We start from the raw sequence: 22980 nt of genomic DNA, 5'->3' as shown, positions 1-22980 counted from the left end.
TTGATGGTAGGCAAAAATACCTTAATCTTATATTTTTAGGTTACACAAATAAAATTACATCTGTGGCATATATAAGGAAATCTATACAATATCACAACACATAGTTACGAAAGACGGTATCCAAAGAGCTAACGAAACAGCCTGTACATGGCTGCGCAACCTGCTAGAAATAAGCGCGCCTGTGCTGTAAGAAGTTTGTTTTCCAACCACATGGTTCTGGGTTCAGTTCCACTGCGTGTGACCCCATCGGTAAGTGTCTTCTACTATAACCAAAGCCTTGTGAATGGATTTGGTAAGCAGAAACAGAAAGAAGCCTGTCGAGTATGTGTGTGTGTGTGTGTTCGCGTGTGTGTGTGTATGTGTGTGTGTGTGAGAGAGAGAGAGTGTGTGTGTGTGTGTGTGTGTGTGTGTGTGTGTGTGTGTGTGTGTGTGTGTGTGTGTGTGTGTGTGTGTGTGACCACTGCCTGACAACTGGTGTTGGTTTGTTTATGCCCCCGCACATTGCTCGACTAAAGGCGGTGCTCCAGCATGGCCACAATCAAAATGACTGAAATAAGTAAAAGAGTAAAAGAGTAAAAGAAACATTGAATTATTTTAATAAACCCCTTAACTCACAATTCATCAACTTAACAAACGTGAGTCCAGTATGATTAGTTAAAGGATATTTCAAAACGAATAAACAATTAGTTGACGGAAATTGTAGAAGCCCATTGTATGTGTGTGTGTGTGTGTGTGTGTGTGTGTGTGTGTGTGTGCAAGTGTGTGTTTATGTTTGTATCCCCTCACGTAATATGAAGATTCTATACAAAACTGAACAATGAAAGGGAGCATCTGGGAAATGGTATTCCAGATGCTGAAGTAGCAAGGAAATTGAACAGAAATCTGGAGCAAAGAAGTCCAACATAATAGAAAAGGAGACTGGTTACAGGAATTTAAAAGAGAAATGGAAATTGGTGTGACAAAAGAAAATGAAACAATCAGAGATAAGTAAGTAAAAGAGATTATGAAGAAAATACCAAACTGGAAAGCCCCTAGACCAAATGGTGTCAAGTATTTCTGGTTCAAGAACCTTTGGAGTCTACACAGTTATATACGACCGTTTTTTACTAACTGCGTAGAAAATGGAACACCAACATGGATAACTAAAAAGAAGGACAGTACTGATACAAAAGGAAAAATGAAAGACGGGAAAGCCAGCAACTATAGACATGTTACTTGCTTACCATTACTCTGGAAACTATTAACTGGCCTCATAGCAGATGAAGCATATAATTTTCTGGAAAGGGAGAATCTATTGCCAGAGGAACAAAATAGTTGTAGGAAGCAATCAAGCGGAACTGCTGATCTGCTACATGCAGATAGTAGAATATTAAATGAGGTACGAGTAAGGCGGAAGAATTTAGTTGTTGGGTGGATAGATTACAGGAAGGCCTACGACAATGTTTCACACAGCTGGTTCTTGGAACGACTGAGGACGCTCAGAATCATTGAGAAGATAAAAAACTTTTTGAAGAAAGTAACTAGAGTGTGGTAAGTAGAACTGACGTGCAAATGAATTGCTAGACAACGTGAAAATTCGCAGCTGCATTTTCCAGGGAAACTCACTCTCTCCATTACTCATCGTAATTGCTCTAATTCCTCTTGCATATCAGACTTGCATATCAAGTTTACCAAATCCAGGATGTGAATAAATTACCTACTTTATATGGATGACCTCGAGCTATATACAAAAAAATGTGACAGAACTACATTCTTTGATCCAAGCAGTGATAGTTTTCAGTTAAAATATTGGAATGCAGTTTGGGGTAAACAAATGCGCAATACTGAATATGAAGAGACACGGAAAGTAAACTTTGAAGGCATAAAATTACCACGAGACAACATCATTAGATCGCTGTGGAATAATGAGGGGTACAAATACCTTGGAGTGCTGCATGACGACAGGATAATGGAAGGAGAACGTCACTAAACAGTACAAGGGGGAAATTAGGAAGGTGCTCGAAACAAAATTAAATAGCGAGAACATCATTAAAGTAATAAATACGTGGACTATGCCAGTATTGAGATACTCTGTTCTCTATCTGAAATGGACAAAGGTGAAGCTACAGAACTGGGAGAGAAGAATTAGAAAGTTGCTCACAATGCACAACGCACTCCATCCTAAAAGTAATACCGACCGACTCTGCGTAACAAGAAAGCAAGGTGGCAGAGGATTACTAAACGTCGAAGATACTACGGCATTGAGATTCGAAAATTATATAGTGCAGAGTAAAGAAAGAATACTATCGGCAGCCAGAGATACCCAGAAAGTGACTGAGACAGTAGGAGAATTCAAAGAGAAAAGTAAGAACAACAGAACAAACGAATGGAAAGAAATGGAATTACATGGCTAATTCATGCAACAATTCATGCAATTCATGCTGGAAGTAAAGATTACTGACTCTGGTGGACAGACAAGAACTTGGCTGGAGAAACAGAAAAGTTTATTATAGCCGCTCAAGTACAAGTTCTTGCAACAAATTTCATAAAAACAAAGATCGACAAAACTCAGTGGTTTCAAACCGGTAAGGGCATCTACCAAAGACAATCCTAAATCTAAACTACTTTCCATGATAATAGATGACGCTGACACGGTCACGACTGGAAAGTCTTTCATTATAGGTCCGTTGATAGGGCTGATCTGCTCTAAACAAAATAAACAACACAGGTATTTATTTTCTCCTTACTGCTGCTGCAACTACTACTACTACTACTACTACTACTACTACAATAAGAATAACAACAACAAGGACGATGACAACAACAAGGACAATGACAACAACAAACCTCGTTGCCCGATGAATATATTTTCCTTGCAAACGCGGGAAGAATGTCAGAACCATTTGATATACATGGTACAGGCCCTTGTTGCACATGTAGTTGTTGTTGTAAGAGTTGTTGCTGCAGTTGTTGTTGCTGTTGCTGATGTTGCTGTTGCTGTTGTTGTTGTTGTTGTTGGGGATTTTGAAATTGCTGGTTCTGTGGTTGTTGCTGTTGCTGTAATAACAGCTGTTGTTCCTGTTGTTCTGGCTGTAGAGGTTGTGGCTGTTGCTGTTCTTGCTGATGCTGTTGCGGTTGTAGTGGTTGATGCTGCTGCTGCTGTTGTAGCAAAGGCAGTAAAAGTTGCTGTTCCTGCTGGTGTTGTAGCAGATTATGACCAACAGGAATAGGAGACACTGCAGGTGTTGTCAGAGGCACTAAATCACTGCTGATATTGCATTTGGTGTCCGTGGCATCCTGCTGAGTCATGGCAGGTATTTCTGAAATATACAATAGTTTATTATTAAACATAGTCTCTTTTAAATAAATCTATTTGTACAAGTGTTTGATAAGTGCCTTGGTATGATACTCTAAGTCCCTTGAACCACTACTCTCGACTAATAAAATATTATAAAACTCCTGTTCACTTCTCTAGCACAACTATGATCGAAAACACTCAAAATGACAATCGATGCCTGTTAGTTTTTTTGTTTTATCCAGAAATAGGATAGCCAGGAATGCATTATTCTATATATCCTTTCTTTTTAAGGTTGTAGAGCGTGATTTGAAGGAGATTTGATTGTAATTTCTAGCAGGTCTAGTGACTATGTAGAAGGGACATTGTTGGCTTGTGTTTTTGTTGTCGCTGTTACTATTGAACTTCGTTTCACTCCTGATTCCCCAGACACATGATCAAAGGTGATCAAGCAATAGCTTTTAAATAATGGCTAAAAACGCCAGGCAGAACAATTAATTGGCTGATATACATTTGAAGTAAAACAATTTAGGAATCGCTAATTGGTTTTAACTACTTTTCTTGCGAGGTAGCCCCTTCCTGGTCGTGCAACATGCCAGAAATAGCACTCTCGAACTTCGCATATATTGTTTTATAAAACAATATATTAAGACATGGCCAACGGGATAGCCAATTACTGAAAAAGCGATAGGCTGAATACCTGCGAGCACAGGACTATTAGATCAGAGTTGATCTGCAGCTAAAAGCAAAATCAGCATCGACAATTAATTTTGCTAATGAATGAAGCCATAATTCGACAACATCTGTACATTTTCAGTTAGAAAAATTTTATGAGTATTGGACTGGAAAAATTAACAACTATACAAATACATGCATATATTAATTCACACACACATACAAACACAGACACACGCAATCACATTTTTATTATTATTTTTGTTGACAATCGTATGATTTGTTTCGCAACATTAAACTTATAAAATCAATATGCTTCAAGTTTAATGTAGCGAAACAAATCGCACTTAGTCTATAAAAATAGCAATATTTACATTATTCTACTTTACTAGTATTGAGTACCTTTATCAAGTTGGTAATCTCATCTAATCCCCTCCTCTCCTCTCTCTCTCTCTCTCTCTCTCATGCACACACACGCACACACAAAACACACTAGCGCGCGCACATGTTCCTATTTATCTTCGTAAAACATATTTAGGTTAAACAGATGATTGAATCAAGTCAATTTTCTCTGCCTTTTCTCCTTCAGGTTGAAAATGGAGGGACCTTGGTGTACACTAGCATCTCATTAAATCTACGCTTTACTAACACCTCGTTAGAATGAGGTGCGGCTCTTTTGGAGATACCTGTAACTGAGGATAAATTCTAGATTCTTCAGATGATTCCAGTTACAAAGTTTCTTATTAAGACTGTACATCATAAAAAGGATATGCATAGATAGGTTTCCTGTAAACTTGAGCAGGATGATAATATTAACAGAAAGTGTAGCTTCTCGTTGACTCACGACCGTTACATCACGTCACATTTCGAGGAATTTTGCAATCCAGGAGTAGGAGATCGCTACGAAATATCTAATGAACAAACGGAACGGTGAAGCCCTGAAACTTTCAAGACACAATTTCAAATATCGAATATGTCACTGTTCTGTGGAGGACATAACTCCTCTAATCAGCAGCTTTCCAAAACTGTCAACGAGATGCTACCTTCCATTACGATATTACGATTTTGTTGCTGCTAAATCAATATACGCTGCCATCCACCGAAACGACTTTCCTGTGATAAATATATACAAGAGCTCTGCTATTGTAAATATGTATATCAACACAAGGTATATTGATGGAATTATTCCCATAGAAATTTCTACAAAGAGGAAACAACGTGATAAAGTTATCTGAGACAAACAGAAAAATCTGTGAGCATCGCTTCCAAAATCAGCGAGAAGGAGAATATTTGTAGACAACTGCTTGGAAGCCTGCAGCTCCTGTACTTTGGTTATAAATTCATATTTACACCAATAATCATTAGTGCACTTGGTTATTTTAATATGAAAGACAATCTGGAAAAGTTAGGATTTTGGGTCAAGAAAGGGATCTGCTATCGCGCACATTGACGATACAATCTGTAAATGGAACAGAACAGCTATGCAAGACTTTTTCTAAAGCTCAATATGTCACAATCAACATCCCAGAAAGGGAGCTTTTGTTACTTGTTAGTAAACAGTTCCTTCCTTCTTGAAAGAAGTGAAAAACAGAAAAAAAGTAAAGAATACGAACATAATACATGAATACATACACGCACATGTGAGTGTGGAGGGGCGTGTACATAATATATATATATATGTGTGTGTGTGTGTGTGTGTGTGTGTGTGTGTGTGTGTGTGTGTGTGTGTGTGTGTGTGTGTATGTGTGTGTGTGTGTGTGTGTGTGTGTGTGTGTATGTTTGTATGTATGTATGTATGTATGTATGTATGTATGTATGCAAACATACCGCAAACAGAAGTTTCTTCAGAATTTAACAAATTTTTACTGTCGGAACATATTGAATGAGTCTCGTTGGTCATCGTATTTTGTGTAGTTTGGTGTGCAGAAAGCAAGGAATCTTTCCAGTCAAGTGCCGAAATTAGATTCAGTGAATCATTTTGCGTCCGAGAAAGTGACTCTGAGTTACTGCTATAGAAGCTGCAAGAAGGTTCGATGTCGTCTGGTCGTAGTTTATTCGTAGAAAGTAATGGCGACGTATTGAGGTATGGAGCTTTATCAACATAACCGCTGTTTTCACAATTTGTCTCAGGATCCATGTTCAGAAGATCTGAATTGTTCAATGACTCAAAATTACAAGAAATTTGTTCCGAGAACAAATCTGGATTTGCATTCGTTTCTTTCGGATGACTGGTCCGCACTGTTTGTTGAAGAGGTGTTTTAGTTTCGAGAACGTCACTTACAATACATTTCGAAGTGGTTCGTCCTTCAAAAGATGAATCATCGTTGATAAAAATCCCAATGTTGTCTTCTGAACCATCTTGTTTATCTAATGAAAGAGATGGCTTGTTTTCATTAATACTTGAAGTCAACTCCTGCTCTGTTGTCAGCGTCGAGTCAGGTGTTTGGGCACGTTCCTTTTGTGTGGATGACATTTTTTGAAACCTTAAATCTGATTTAATACGTTGATCTTGTAAGTTGATGTCAGGAGAAATTCCTTTGATATTTATTGATCGCGAAACCGGAGATGAAGAAAATTCATTGGAAGGTTCTGGAATAAAGAGAAGAGAAATGTTATTTTGACTTATATGGGAAATTTTTTTCGGTAAATATGGGAAAGTTTTTCGGTAAATATATGTATTGGTATACGTATGTATGTATGTATGTATGTATGTAAGGACTTGCTTACTCCGTTTTCAGGCAGGTGTTTGATATAACAATCTCCGGATTATCATCCAGCTGACCTCAATGAAATTATTATTATTATTATTATAGATAGATAGATAGATAGAGAGATGGATGGATGGATAGATGGATGGATAGATGGATTGATTGATTGATTGATTGATTGATTGATTGATTGATTGATTGATTGATTGATTGATTGATTGATTGATTGATTGATTGATTGATTGATAGATAGATAGATAGATAGATAGATAGATAGATAGATAGATAGATAGATAGATAGATAGATAGATAGATAGATAGATAGATAGATAGATATGCGTGTGTGTATGAATATGCACACATGTGTGAGCAGTTGAATATGATAGATATCGCAGGACGAACGGTATACTTCTTGATTACATTATTATTATTATATTGGTTTCAAATTTTGGCGCAAGGCCAGCAATCTCAGAAGGGTGTAATTAGTCGATTACGTCGACACAAGTACTCGCCTGGTACTTATTTTATCAACCTCATAAGAATGAAAGGCATAGTCGACCACAGCGGAATATATTATTATATTGAAAACTTCTCTAATGCTGAAAATATTATTGATTATCCTTCAAATATTTAGTAATTTTATTATCACTTTTTAAAATTAGGATCAGACAATGTAATAATAGGTCTTTGATAGTTTTGTATTAGAGCAAAATTTAAATAAATGCAACAGACATTACATTCTTGCAGCACCGTAACAAGGTTGAGAAAGCAAATATTTTGATTAAGATAATTCATTCTACCTCACAATTTATAATATTGTGTGTATATATGTGTATGTGTGTTTGTGCGTGTGTGTGTGTGTGTGTATGCATATATGTATGTAGTAAATGCTAAATGTTAAGTCTTTCGAATACAACTGCGAAGTGCGTCTATTAATACACTTTTGTTTCAATACATTAAAGTATACAGTATTTTTCATGTAGAATACGTTCCTAGGTGATTCTTCCCACCTAGTAATCCTCTCAATACGCACTTACCTACGCATAGTCACAGACAATTCATAAATATACATGTATATACATTAGCTATGGATACATCGACATATGCATATGTTTATACGTGTGTGTGTGTGTATGTACGTATGTGAATATCCGTATATATCTACAAATATATGAATCATATATACATGTATATATGTATGTATACATATATAAGATATGTATATATATATATATATATATATATATATATATATATATATATATATATATATATATATATAAGCAAATATATGTTTCAGTGGTAATTAGTGGAGTGAATAAACTGAACAAGCGTTTTACTTCATTAATTATACAAACTGAAATGATGGCGTGGGTATGACTTCTTGTTTAGACCCCGATCAGCCCTGATCCAGCATACGTACGCGTTTTTCTGTTTATAGAGTAGGATGTAATATAAAACACTAATGGTTTACCTGCTACGTCTAGCAGGTTGGACCTTAACACAGGCTTTCTCTCTGCCTGCATGGTGAAGTAGAAATACTAGAGTAACTCACACAAGAAATGTTTGATCCTATTTAGTTTCGTTCCGCTAAGATTTTTTTCGTTTCAAGTTTTAAGCCTAAGGGGATGTTGATATTATCGACCTGGAAGAGCGATACAGCCATGTACTGCGGACAGTTTAGTCGTCTGTGTCAGTGTGATATCAAGAGTGACCAAGTATCAATGTGACATATCATTAAATAGATGCTTGTAATATTCATGAAACGATACTGTCGTCGCCAACAAAGTTGTCGTCATCACCACCACCACTATAATCACGTATATCATGACCATTATGATCATTTAGTAGTAGTAATATCAACTTCATATTTTAGCATAAGGCCAGCAATTTAGAGGGAAGGAGGCAAGTCGATTACAACGACCCAAGTGCTCAACTGGTACTTATTTTATCAACCTCGAAAGGATGAAAAGCAGGGTCGACTTCGGCGGAATTTGAACTCAGAACGTAAAGGTGGACGAAATACCTATTTCTTTATTGCCCTCAAGGGGCTAAACATAGAGGGAACAAACAAGGACAGACAAAGGGATTAAGTCGATTACATCGACCCCAGTGCGTAACTGGTACTTAATTTATCACCCCCGAAAGGATGAAAGGCAAAGTCGACCTCGGCGGAATTTGAACTCAGAACGTAACAGCAGACGAAATACCGCTAAGCATTTCACACGGCGTGCTAACGTTTCTGCTAGCTCGCCGCTTTCTTTTTTTTTTTTTAGGTAGTAGTAATATTTACTATAACATTGAAGTTTTCACTCCTAGCGTAGCAGATAGAGCTGTCATATCTTGCGTGGTTTGGGATCTCTTAAATATATTCGCCGAGGTAAATTGGTGAAATGTAGATTCCGTTTCTCAGGACTGCTGCCACTTAGAACACACCACTTCCACTATACCTCCCACAACGCGCCGCCTTCACCATACTATCTGCAAAACACTATTACTTGGTTAAAGACGGCCTGGGTGACACAATTATCAGTCATGTAAATCGAATCAAGGACTTGAACGAAATTTATTTTATCAACTTCTGAAGGATCAAAAGTGAAGTTAACCTTGGCAAGATTTGACCTCGTACCGTAAAGGACTGATGTTTAAAGTAACCTGACGTTCTAGCATCTTTATAATCCTTTCTACTAATGGCACAAGACCTGAAATTTTATGGGGAGGAGATTTGTCGATTACATTGACCCCAGTCAAACACTGGTACTGAGAGAGACATAGATGACAGCAAATGTCATATATGTCCACCTTCACCCATTCCCTGTCGAAAGACGCGTGTTAGTGCAATTAATTATGAAGTAAGACACAAAATTATCTGGAACGATCATATTTGTGTAGGCAGTAGGCAGTAGGGAGCATGTGATAAGAATCTCAACAATCTTCTGCAATTGAACTTGTTTCAACTTGTTTGTTATGGTACACTTTGTTTCGATCACACATACACATCCAAGCAACCAAAATTCTTAGATGTATACTCAGACACATTTAAACATGCATGCATGCATACATACATAATGCATACATATATAGATTTATGCATTTATATAAACACGTATTGATAAAAAATATACGTAAATCTGGGTGTACGTGTATTTTACAAACACATATACATATATAAATATACATAAATATACATACATATATATATATATATATATATATATATATATATATATACCTACATACAAATATAAATATACATACATATATACACACACACACACACACACACACACACACACACACACACACACACACACACACATGATTCCAAACACCAGAAAGCCATAAACGGCATGGGAGACCGAACATGCCTTCAGTCAGATCTGGGCGAAAAAAAAGACAATATGCTTTTAAATGAAGATAAGTATGATTTGATCCACTTTGGAAAAGAGGAAACTCTGAAATTACCATATGTTCTTCCCTCGAGTGACTCCCTAGTGTCATCCAACAATACCAGAGACCTTGGAGTAATTGTTGATAACAATCTAAGCTGGAGTTCCCACGTAAACAGCAAGGTTGACTTGGCCCGCAAGACGTGCTCCTGGATTCTGAGAACTTTCCGGTCTAGAGATGCCCACACCATCATCCTTCTCTACTCTACTTTTGCCCGACCCCACTTTGAATACTGTTGCCCACTGAGGTCCCCCCATACGAAGCAACTCATTATGAAAGCAAAAGCACTCCAGAGGTCAATAACAAGAAAGATAGTCGGCATGAGAGGCATTGATTATTGGAGTCTACTAAAAAAACTCAGTCTCTACTCTCTCCAGCGCCGGCGGGAGCGCTACATCATTTGTGTTATGTGGAAAATATTCCATCAATATCGCACAAATGAAGTTGGCATCAATTTTAAAACCATCCAAGACTTGGCCCCCGTGCTATCCGCCCACTACAAAAATTGAACTCGATACACATAGCAACATTACGTCACAATTACTTTACCTCAACCGGTCCAGCTCTTTTTAAAACCATACCAAAATACGTCGAAACGGAAACGGATGCCATAAAATTCAAATGTTCACTGGACAAATTTCTTCAAAAAATCCCGGACCAACCTCCTACACCTAGATATGTCTCCAACAATAATAACTCTTTGCTAGAGTAGACCATAGTGCCCCATCTATGACTAAAAGACTTCACCAGGTGGTGCTATTAAGTTAGACATGGCCTGGGCCTATACTGGCCGAAACCTATTAAAGGTATCAAAGTTATATATAAACATACATATATACAGATGTACATATATATGTGTACATACATTCATGTATATATACAGATATATATATATATTTACATATTTGTACACACGCGCGCGCGCACGCACGCACACGCACACACACACACACACACACACACACACACATATATATATATTTATATTTATATACGTAAACGTGTTTATAAATAATTGTACATGATTTGCACGTGATTTGCAAATGATTTGACCTGAGATCTTATGCTGAAATTAAACCCATTTAAAAATACACACTATTTCGTGGTAAATAATAATATATATTCACACATACATGTACATACATACATACATACATACAAACAAACAAACAAACAAACGTACATAGATACATCCATTCATTCATAGATGCATACATATAGACGTATGTAAACATGTATGAGTAGCTACCCCAAAATGTCAAGCTACTACTTCTCATTGCTCTATGCTGTTGCTAAAGCAGAATGTACTGCAATCCGTATTATATAAAAATAGATAATGTCCCTCGTTTTGAAAATAAACATACATATCAATACAAGGTATACTGGTGGAACATTCCCTTCAACATTTGTTTACCATGTACAAATAAAATAATCATGATGTTTTACAACACTGAATTGTTCTCTTTCACACTCCCCTTCCCCCCGCTCTCTCCTTAACGACTTCTTGCATGTCTTCAGTAGAACTAAATCAATTGGAGACTACTCTCTTATATCCCACACCAGTTTGTTTCCATCTCAGAAAAATTACGTGAAAGCAATGTTGTTACCCTCAACTCCAGCAAAGCTTTCAACTGTATCAAAACTTTGAACTGTACCGAAACTTTCGGCGTAAGGGAACCACCTGTCTCTTATTTATTCAATCAAACCTTCAAGCCAGATCACAACAGAGTAGATGATATTTCTTCTGCCCACATGCAGTAGACTCTGGTGTCCCCCAGTGTTTACCCGCCACTTTTTTTCCTTCTATATATCAGTGACCTACAAGTCATGTCCAGCAACGTTCACTCTTGCGTAGACCAAACGACGCTTCTTTTCTCTCTGATCTTCTCCAACCACGCATCGTTCACATGCAATTTAGACACTACGCAGTAAACCTGCACTGATACCATGGACAAATAATTTGAAAGTTTTTATTAGGCTGTGCCAATCTTGCCTCATTCATCACCAATAAATAAAAAACACTATTCACATCAAGAAAATATCATCGCACCAGCATTCTTAGATATGTGCAGCATTTAGACTAGAGCTCTCACAGTCGTTCCATTTGTTAAGACTCACTATGATTCAGGATCTACCTTAGCGAAAGCATATCCATAACATAGCTAGGACAACATGCTAAACACTTTTCTTCAAGTCTAGAAAATACTTCCGTCTCAATCAGTTGATGACACTGTACATAGCTACAGTGAGATCTTCAATGATTATTCCCACATTCAGGACGGTGTTGCTTCTACGCACACCGAAATCTTGTACCAGTCGAATGATTAGCATAAAATCACTCACAGAAACGACAGATCCACTCTATATCTTTAAAGGGAAAGAGAAAAGATTCAAAGGTTGTCCATACAGCTATCACATACATAAATATGTACAATCATATTGCAAATATAATAAATATAAAAAATCACAAGAGCAAAGTTTGACAAATATGGTATTAGTTTAACGCTTCAATGGAGAAAGAGAATGCCTTAACATTTCGGACGTAAGCTTTTTATCAGAAGGAAAGAAAGGATAAGAGAAAGAAAGGGAGTTGAAAAGGAAAACAATGACTAGTATGAAAATTAAGGAGAGACACATTATAAGTGAAATGAACTGTGTACAATTCATTGTTAGATTGTTCTAGAAATACCTTATGGAGAAATTCTGTTTTTGTTGTTACCCACCTCGATGACATGCAGCGGTCATATATCTGTTCTCTATAATATATCTGTTCTTTATAAAGTAAACCACACAACAACATTACCGTGTTCGCCTACTGAAATATAATATTCCGTGTTCTGGTGTAACATCAGATTAAACTACTTCTCGCCTGAATATAAAGTGACTGTGTATAAAGACACTTGTAGTATGGATGAGCTGCAGTAGTGGTGGGGGTTAGGATAACCAGCGCCATCTGTAGTATCTTAGTGATAGCTATTACTGATCACTATCTCCTGTTACTTAGTAATTTTGTAGCGTTAGTGCAAAACACTCGAACCAATGCTGATGGACTGCTTGATGTGTTTCAACATGGTTTCAAAGTGTGGCTGTCAGGAAGATTAGTTGGTTCGTAGAATATACATATATAAAATAAAGTTGTATACTATGGCGAAGACATCAACATTGACATTTATTCTCTGTTGGTATAGTGTTTCTTATCAAATATATTTCTCTATTGTAAATCTAAACTGTTGTATGCTTAAAGTATTCATGGACCAACTTATGACACACAAGTTCATATACACATTCAAGAATTTAGTTTAGAATATAGCATTATCTCATTTTAGCTTGATTTTAGGACTAGAAATTCTGTGACTACCCTATCTGCTGGACTGGTGTTCGCTCCAGGTAATACAATAAGTTGATCTTGCGAATGGAACACTATTTCTTTCTAACCCGTTAATGGTATTTGTTAAGATTTTGGTCGCTATGTCAAAATTTCAGTTTCAGCTTTTTATCTATGGATTCGTAATGTTCAGATAGTCAATATGCATAGTTTTGAAGAGATAGTAATACGGATGATTGATATTGGTGGCACCCTTTAAAGTTAGTAGGTGGGGAGTAACTACTTTTCAAAAGGATGCAGTGCAACTCTTAAGTTAGATTTTAGAAGGTACACTTTCCAGTAAGTACAAGTGAAGTTATTTAAAATTACTCCCACCTCAAGAACCTGTTACAAATATACTCAGATTGCAGGGGAAACGAAAGGGTACCGGAAAGGTAACAATTCGTGCCATGGTTCAATCAGTGTCTAAATCAGAGGTTCTCAAACGGTGCATTGCACTAGAACGCTGCAAAGGATATCAAGGTGCATCCTGGTATTTAAACAAATATAATTTAGGGCATTAAAAAATCCATTTAAAAGCTTGAACATTATGAAAATTGTGTTATTCATTTCAAAATATGATTTATAAAAGAAGTTTGCAAAAGTTTAATAAATATATTTTGCGAAATTTATAATTTTAAAACATTTATGTTTTCAACTTTCTACAAATTTTCATCTCCAATGTGTCCCGAACTCAAAATAATTGAGAACCACAAGTCAAGGAGTTTAACTCTCAACAGTTTAGTTTGCCTGCTGTAATTAGACCTCAGGAGACATTTACCATTCTAATACGTACTGGAAATATAACAAGTGATTCATTGGCGCAACGTGATCAGTTCAGTGCCTTTTTGCAAGAAAAGTTACCAGAGATAATTGCTCCATTATCCAGTTTCAGATGCTTCTCTCAACGCATAACGTCATAGAAAGCGAGAAAGGCAAAAGCACAAGAGGATTATTAGAGAAAATATAGACAGTATTAAAGCCGAAACATAAACATGAAATATTGGGTAGAAAGGAAATATCTTTATATTAAATCTCTATGATGGATAGAAATTAAAGGGTGCTTGTGTCTGCGTGTGTGCTTGTGTGTTGGGGCAAGTGAGAGACAGAGTTGGAGAAAGAAAGAGAGAGGAGAGAGAGAGAGAGACTGTGCGTGTGTGTGTGTGTGTGTGCACGTGTGTGTGAGAGAGAGATAGAGAAAGAGATAAAGAGAGACACCAGTAGAATATATTATGTGCGTGTCGTTATCTCAGTTGAAAAGAAAGTTGTAAGAGAAATAGAAAAAAATATGAAAAACAAAAATCATTGAAAGAAGAAAAGCCTCTAAATTGGCCGATACGAATAATGGAAATAGGTAAAATCTCCGAAAGAATGGTCAAAATAAATAAATAAACAAATGGATCTATTTTAAAACGGGGGCCACATTTTTCATTAATGTTTTACGTAGTGTTTTTGGTACGGAAAGACTTTCAAACTTCGTATACTTATCTATTTTGTGTTATAGAACAGAAAAATATTTTTGTATTCGAATTTATTTCATGTAAAAAATTGTCTTATTTCGATAATTTCAACCAATCACTGACAAGTATTCAGTTGTTTATATTTACTCCTTTGGCTGATTAAGCGATGTAAAGCGTATTTAATCTCCATACCTTCGTTTTATTTGCTTTTTTCATTTTAAATTTGCTTTAACCCTAACCCTAACCCTAACCCTAACTCTAACCCTAACCCTATGGTTAGGGTTAGGGTTAATTGTTTCAGAATCGTTTGTTTATGTAGTCGGCACTTAATGTATATCGGCTGAATGGACGTCAGTGATTGGTTGAAATTACAGAAATTCGACAACTTTAACATGGAATAACTTATGGATTTCTTTTTTTTTTAAGAAGACTAAGAGAAAAAGATGTTTTATATGACACATTCTACCAGTGTTCCAAGTTTCAAAGTGTTTCGTTAATGAAAAATGTGGCCCCCGTTTTAAAAAAGATCCAAACAAATTCTAAATCGAAATTCGGATTGATAATCAAAAATAAAATAATGATTTTCGATTGCTCTTAATGATTTTTTGTATAAGACACAGCCGTGAATTTGTTTTTGGGTGCTTATGAAGGGATATATCTAATACATGTCAAGTACTTATCTTATCGACCATAAGACAACGAAAGCCCAACTTGGTCTCAGAGGGATTTGTTTAGTCTTTCTGCTAGGAATATTATACCCATACACATACGCAAAGGAACAGTAGCTAAATATCACATTCTGTTTGACGCTCTAAAGGCTTCGTTAACTTACCACGCCTTTGTTAACTGAAAATGTATGGCGGGTACATGTGACTGAGTGGGTGTGAGTGAGCATTGGATTAGGGAAGGGGATGCAGACGATGTATATAACCGATCAGTGACTAACACTGCTGTTGAGTTTGATCAATTCAAATCTTACCGAGTTTATTACCTCCGCCTTAACGAAGGCAGCGGTATTGTTTTCAGTCAAGTTTGTTTGTTTGTCCGTGGACAATATACCTCAAGAACTGTTCAATGGATTCGAATGAAACTTTCAGAGATGTTTAGCCTCGTGACTGGCACGAACTGATTAGATTTTAGAATCGATCCAGTACCGGAGAAGGATTCTAGATTATTTTTCCAGTTTTTTAACCTAATTTTTGAGAGCGGTCGGGTTCATTTTTAGTATTCTCGTTTGTGAGAGCAGTCGAGTTTATTTCAGATATCCTCATTTTTAAATTATCGCCGGTTAATCGTTGAGAGGACGTTGATGCTGCTTTAGCGGAAGATTGCGCTCTCTCAGTGTTCTTGTTACGACTCAATTTGATTTTTAAAATCGCAAAAATTTTCTTCGCTGTTTTATTAATTTGACCAATACTAAGCCCTCTCCAAAGGCAATAATTTTTGTATCTAAAACGCCTCTGTCCCCTTTTGTTTAGTATTTCTGCTACGCTAGGAATATCATATCCATACACATACACTCATATACACACATACACACATAAACACACCTATATGCACACACGCAAAATCTTGCACTAAAGAAATCTGGCGACAAAGTGAAAAAAAGGCAGGCTTCGATCCAGTTTCGTATTTTAGAAGTTGGTCCTTGAACAAAGATCATCAATAGCTCACTGCGACAACTGTAATTATTAACATACTCTTAAACATATATTAAGATAGAGTGAGTTGACTATAACAATGAATTTTCCTCAGAACTCTTCAAAGAATTATAAGTGAGCCAATGAGGGAACGTCTATATGATTGATTCACTTACCAGAAAAAGCAGCCAAATAGTTCTCAGAATCAAGGCTCTACTGTCTTAAAAAAAAAACAGAATGCAGTGCACATTGTGATCTTTGACGCAGTGTGTATGAATATAAGACGAAGTGCTCATACACGAAGTATCTTTGATCATAGGATTTCTTGATAAGAGCTGACAGGAGGTGAGCAACATGTATGATAAACGGTAACATTGACAATTCCATAAATTGTTGACTTACCATCTTTGATGTAAAGGTCAATCTCAAACATATAATTCTTCACTTGGATAGACTCCAGTTGGTAATCGACCTGAGAAACTCGAAGAATTCCGGAATGTTCTCCACATGGTACCCGAAGTTCGCCGCTAAAGTAGTGAGATTTCTTTAACAACAGTTCGACTTTGGTCAGTCCGCCATCGGCCTATTTGAAGGGAGGACATAGAAATATGTTGTTTAAATTATCTATGAAGACTGAAAATGTTAGACTGTGACGATTGACATCTCTCATTCGTAAGGTATTCTTCATATTACGAGTGAGAAAGCACAAATATGAAACGACAAACACGGAAAACAAACAAAAATACTTCTTGGCAGATCTAGAAAATGAGGAGGGGTTACATAGGCAGACATTATTACCAGAATGGTATCAATAAAATACAATGTGATAACACATTGTAGGGTAGAGGCATGATTTACTGAGTCTCTCTTTCCATGATATATGACTGGTACTGATGTTATATATCCCAAAGGATAACATGCGGAATTATGGATATCATGCGAAATCAGAACGAAAATGACGTAAGCAAATACTGCAAGACATTCTAGTTCAATAAAGAACTGAATCTGTAGGATACTGTCGAGATTTGGTTCGCTCGGAGCTTCTTAATAGGACTTTACCGGAAGGAGAATAATGAAAGGGTGGCTAGCCTTACTTAGAAATAGGCTAAGAAGTAGCTACAACTGTTCCACAAATTACTATCTCGGACCGTTTCCAGTCTGACTAGATTAGAGTATTTGTACTTCCACCTCCAGTGGAAAGGGTGTGTTTTAATGGTCGGACTATTCATCTACTATAAGTCCTCTCCAATGTAGGATCAGCTTTTCGTGATTGCTGATGTGCAGACATATGCTCACGTTACACTAGTTACAGAGATACTTAAAGTTTCTTAACGGTAAGCCAGTATGGTCTCTGATGACATTGCATTTCTGGGTCAAGAAAAGACTAATATTGGAAATCAGGTATCTAAAATACTTGCAGATACTCACCACCCTCTATCAGTCGGTGATAATTTCACATTAGCAAATATAGAGGTCAAATGGTTTGGAAAAGAGTGACGGCGTTCTAGGAAAAAATCTGGGCGTCGACGAAGACAGATTAGCTGCTCTATTCGTGACTACTTTCGAAATGAAGACTATTATAAATAACGATCAGAAATCCTTCACCTTGTTAGTGCTGCCAAAGGGCACAGCCGGTCTGAGAACAACGGACAGAAGTGCCGTCAGGTGGGATCTTCCGAAATACAAGTGGCACGATGAAACCGTTTTGCATGCACTGACTCGGTGTCTAAATATTGCTGATTTATGGAATTATATCAAATGCCTCTCTTTATAAAACTACATACTTATTTACTCTCAAACTTCAAACCAATATCCATTATCCTTACTAAATATTCTAACCGTTTGACCAAGAGAATCGATAGGTTTTTGCATTTTTAGCGTACTATTTGAAGTCATCTATATATATATATATATATATATATATATATATATATATATATATATATATATATATATATATATCAGATGATTTATTGTTCTCCCTATTCTTCTTCTTATTATTATTATTATTATTATATTATTGTTCAAATTCCGCTGAAGTTAACTTTGCCTTTCATCCTTAAGGGTTCGGTAAAATAAGTACCAGTTGAGTACTGGGGCCGATGTAATCGACTATACCCCTCTTCCAAAGTTTCAGGCCTTGTGCCTGTAATAGAAAGGATTATTATTATTATTAGTGTGGTGTATTGAGCTTAGTACTGCAAGTTAATTACACACTTGTTAATTTTACAGTGCCAGCGCTGACAACAATACCATCCTATTATGTGATGTTTATCTATAGCTTGAAGTATTGAGCCACGAATTCAATGCTGTGACAGGTAACGAACCTCAGCTGTTGTTATGTGTATGTTCGGTACGCTATCACCTGCTAAACACTCACCTCTAAACACACAGCAGAAATTGGTACCAGCTGTAAAGCAGTAAAAAAAAATTTCTTTTTCTGAGGTGTGAAATTTAAAATGGATATTATTTCTATTAGAGCTCAGAGAAAAGGAACCAATTATATATGGAATTTTTTTCAAACCGTATCTGTAATAAGACAATGAAGCGCAGTGAAATTGAGATACTATTCATATTTTTCTCCTTTTCTTCAATATATTTCAGAGATTTAAAGGTTGAAAGCTTAGAAAAAGCTCATGAACCATGTAAACTGTTTTAAGAATGAGGAAATTTTGCTTCCAAAGACGTTTCGTTTATGAAATCTAAAAGTGAAACTACAATTAAATGCGCAAATCGAAATAGTCATTGCTTTCAGGATTAGAAGTGGATTGTTATTTTAATTAATATACTGTCACCAGGAAAATAAGCTGGGAATATTACCGGTCCGTAATTAACAAAGAGTAAAACTTTGTCGGCGACATTAAAAAGTAGAGATTTCTTCCAGTGATAGCGACATGTAGCATATTTTCCAACTTCCATAGTAGAGCCCATGACTTCAGGAATCTTACAACTATTTTTCTCTGCTTCACATTGACGTTCTGTAATGTAAAAGATAAAAAAAAATGTGGAAGGTGTTGTTAGTGACGTTTCTATGTTTATTTATACCAAAGATATTAATTACCATATGACCAGTGGAATTTTTGAAAAGAAACCGATTTTGTTATATTTCGGGAGGGTCGTTACGACAATAATAAACACATGTACTGGTTCTATTTCACCTGTTATAATTTTTAATCTTATTATTTAACAATTTCATCAATAAACTAATCGATTGTTTGATTAATAGTACGACCAGATCAATCAAGTAACTAGGTTTGTCAAAGTCCTTTCATCGCCATCAACGTCATACTTTCTCTACTCTCCGTCTGTAATACATACACACAGTGGCGACTCCGGCACTAAGGCTGTTCGGACTTAGCCCGCGTATAAATTTAGTAAAGTGAATGTGTATTTGCAAGCTGATTTAATTTCTGCCAACACTGACTTCAAGTATATAATTGCAGCCAATAACTCGGGCTCCTTTTATTGAGCCTGGTCGTAGTTCATTTATTTTCGTTCAGCGTCTTAGAGGTGCCCTGTGTCAGAAAATATCATTCGTAGCAGACGTTCTCTCGACATTGTTCACACGCGCCTGACTCAGACTCAGAAGTTACAGCCTGACTTGTTATCTATAATCGTAAAAATTAAAAGTAATTCAAATTCAATGTTTTCTTGAAGCAATAACTTTCTATAGAGATTAGGATTTAAATCCCAATCTATAAAAAGTTTCCGTTCTACAATATTCTTAAAGAAACGAAAAATTATTCAGCACCTCGGACTAATACGAACGAGCTTGGTAGGTGTAAAAGACTAACTGGAATCTCTTGTCAAGAGTACAGGCGACAATTAGATAGCTGATGTTTGTTGTGCACTCCACTGCCGTTATTTGATTGCTGTTATTCTGTGCGTCTGTGTGTAAAGATCAGTTGTGTTTTGCAGGGTTGCTTTCTTTTAACCCGTAACTTAGAAATGGAGAAAGACATAATGCTAGATATAAAAAAATAAGCCATTTGGGGCAAAAAGGAAGCGGAAAAAACGTGAAATTCTTCGAATAGGCATGTGTCCTATGCGAAATCTGTGATGAGCCCTAGCGACGCTGAAGACCTGGAGTCGCCTCTGCATACATACATACTGATACGTTCCGCATTATAACGACATATTTCGTTGTCTGCGTGACTGGTCCGTACGGCGTACCACACCGATTGACCCTGCTTGTTGTGTCTGTCCACTATTTATCAGTAGTGGAACAGCCCACTTTTCACTTGGAGGTGTCTCCCCCCCACCCCATGAGATTTTTTTTTCTTTCACACAGAATTATTTTTCTCTTCAGAATGCCGCAGGTAGTACCAGTCTACATTGTTTACCGGTAGCGCTACAAACACAGAGCGACCTGACAGAAATCCTACAAACGGATTTATATTAGTTTTCAGTATGTGTGGTTCAGTTCTTTGTTAGAGTTCCAGTTTTATCAGACATTTTCTTCTTCATAATCTTTTTTCAATAGAATTTATATATTTTTCACTGTGTGTAGTTCAGTTCTGTGTTAGTCTTATCTGCCTTGAGTGTAGTTCGACCCTTCGTCTCCTGCATTATGACGACGTATTTCGTCGTCTGCGTGACTGTCCCGTACCGCGTACCTCGCCGACTGACCCTGCCTGCTGTGTCTCTCCACTATTTATCAGTAGTGGAACAGGCCACTTCTCACTTGGGAGTGTCCATCACAACACATACATACATACATAAAGAGAGAGAAGAAAGGGTAGTGATAGAGAGAACGAAGGAAGGGGAAAGACAAGGGAGAGAGAGAATCACAAAAGACAGTTTCCTTGGAATATTACTTTCGAGAGATTTGTAACACTGGAGGCAATTGTTATAATCTAGGACAAGAGGGTGATGATCGTCCATCACGTCTTTAATAACTTTTTCAAAGACATTAGCTAAGGCTGCAGCAATACTTTTGCTAAATGCATTAATTCTAGCAACCACAAGTAGGGATTACGGTCAAATGCCTTTTCGTTATCAAGCTATACTTTCAAGAGTTTTTTTCTGTTTTTAGTTTTCGCTTCACAGTGCACAGCTTAATTAAAAGTTGTTTGGCACAGCCTTTCATTCTCCATCTTTTTTTTTCTACTTTTCTGTTCATCAATCACCATCTCGCTGGAATTGCAATGGTCATGGAAGAAATTATTTTCATTGTTTGTATAAAGCTGATACATTATATTTAGGTAAGAAATAGTTACACAGTTTTTTTTACCAAGCCTGTATTCGTTCTTGGCTGCATGATTTGCTTTGCTAAGGCAAACCAATTTGATATGTCAATCTGGCCTTCTCTTAAACATACACGTGAGTGGATTCTTTACAACATTAACATCATTTATGTCTGTATATATGTATCAATATAATACACTGCGTTTAGTTTTGTGCACATAAGCGTGCATAGGAATGTATGAGTGTGTGAAAGTTTGCATAATTATATGTGTGTAAATGGATATGTATGTATGGCCGCATGAATGTGTTGGTGTAAGTGAATAAATATGTGAACGTGTGAGAGAAAAAGAAGGGGAAGCTGAGAGAAGGGGAGATATACAAGGAGAAAGAGAAAGAGGGATAGAGAGGGAAAGTGATAAAGCAGTAGTGAGAGTGGTAGAAATGGAAAGAAAGCCAGAGTGTGTGTATGTATGTGTATGTGACTTCCAGCAGCATCTTCAAGTGCTGGTTTTCAAATAACTATCAGGTTTTCAAAATCACACATCTAACCTGAATTATCACGTTTTACATCCTCCCCGTTAACAATTCGCACCTCACATCACATTTTTCTTCCTCACACGCACTCATACACATAGACATACACACAGAGGAGGAAGAAAGAGGGGGAGGGGGGAAAGAAAGTAAAAAAGGAAAGAAACCAGTCTAGATTAACTGCAGGCCTCAGTTTTTCAATATCGTATAGAAACCAACTCCTGCTCTTTCTCGTTTGCCTGCAAGTTTAATTTCAAGAAAATGTCATTAAATGATCTAAAACAACAAAAACAACAACAACCACACACCACCACCAACAACAACAACAACAACAGCAGCAGTAGTAGTAGTAGCAGCAACAGTATCAGTAGCAGCAATAGCAATAGTTGTAATGACTGCAGCAATAATATATGTAATTGAAACCTTTATATTATTTGATTATATCCAGTGTTGTGATAACTTGTGTAATTATTGATGCGGTTCTTATAATTAATATTATCAAACATGTGCCGCACGCTGTCACGCATCCGACTATTTCTACACTGTTGCTATCAACACAACACACACTAGTTGTAGCCTCGCTGCCACTTGTATTATTACCAACACCGCCAACACCGCCAATATCGCCAACATCAACAACATTAACACCTAATACCCTCAATGTCATCCACTCCAGAGCCGTCTTTTCTGT

The 22980-nt window shown here is 36.7% G+C and overlaps 1 protein-coding gene across 1 annotated transcript in view; it reads right to left on the bottom strand.

Moving 5' to 3' along the window:
• LOC149137220 (uncharacterized) overlaps positions 1-22980 on the bottom strand; it is a 42588-nt gene that overhangs the window by 6014 nt on the left and 13594 nt on the right. The window contains exons 2-5 of the mRNA XM_089338964.1: positions 19392-19600; positions 16974-17154; positions 5777-6538; positions 2827-3299 (exon numbers count right to left, since the gene is read on the bottom strand). Coding sequence (XP_089195090.1) covers positions 2827-3299; positions 5777-6538; positions 16974-17154; positions 19392-19600 — 1625 coding nt within the window. The remainder of the gene's footprint in view (positions 1-2826; positions 3300-5776; positions 6539-16973; positions 17155-19391; positions 19601-22980) is intronic.

Source organism: Octopus bimaculoides, chromosome 2 (genome assembly GCF_046866305.1).
Source record: "Octopus bimaculoides isolate indiv1 chromosome 2, ASM4686630v1, whole genome shotgun sequence".
Lineage (NCBI taxonomy): Eukaryota > Metazoa > Mollusca > Cephalopoda > Octopoda > Octopodidae > Octopus > Octopus bimaculoides.
This window is presented reverse-complemented; position numbering and strand designations above follow the sequence as displayed.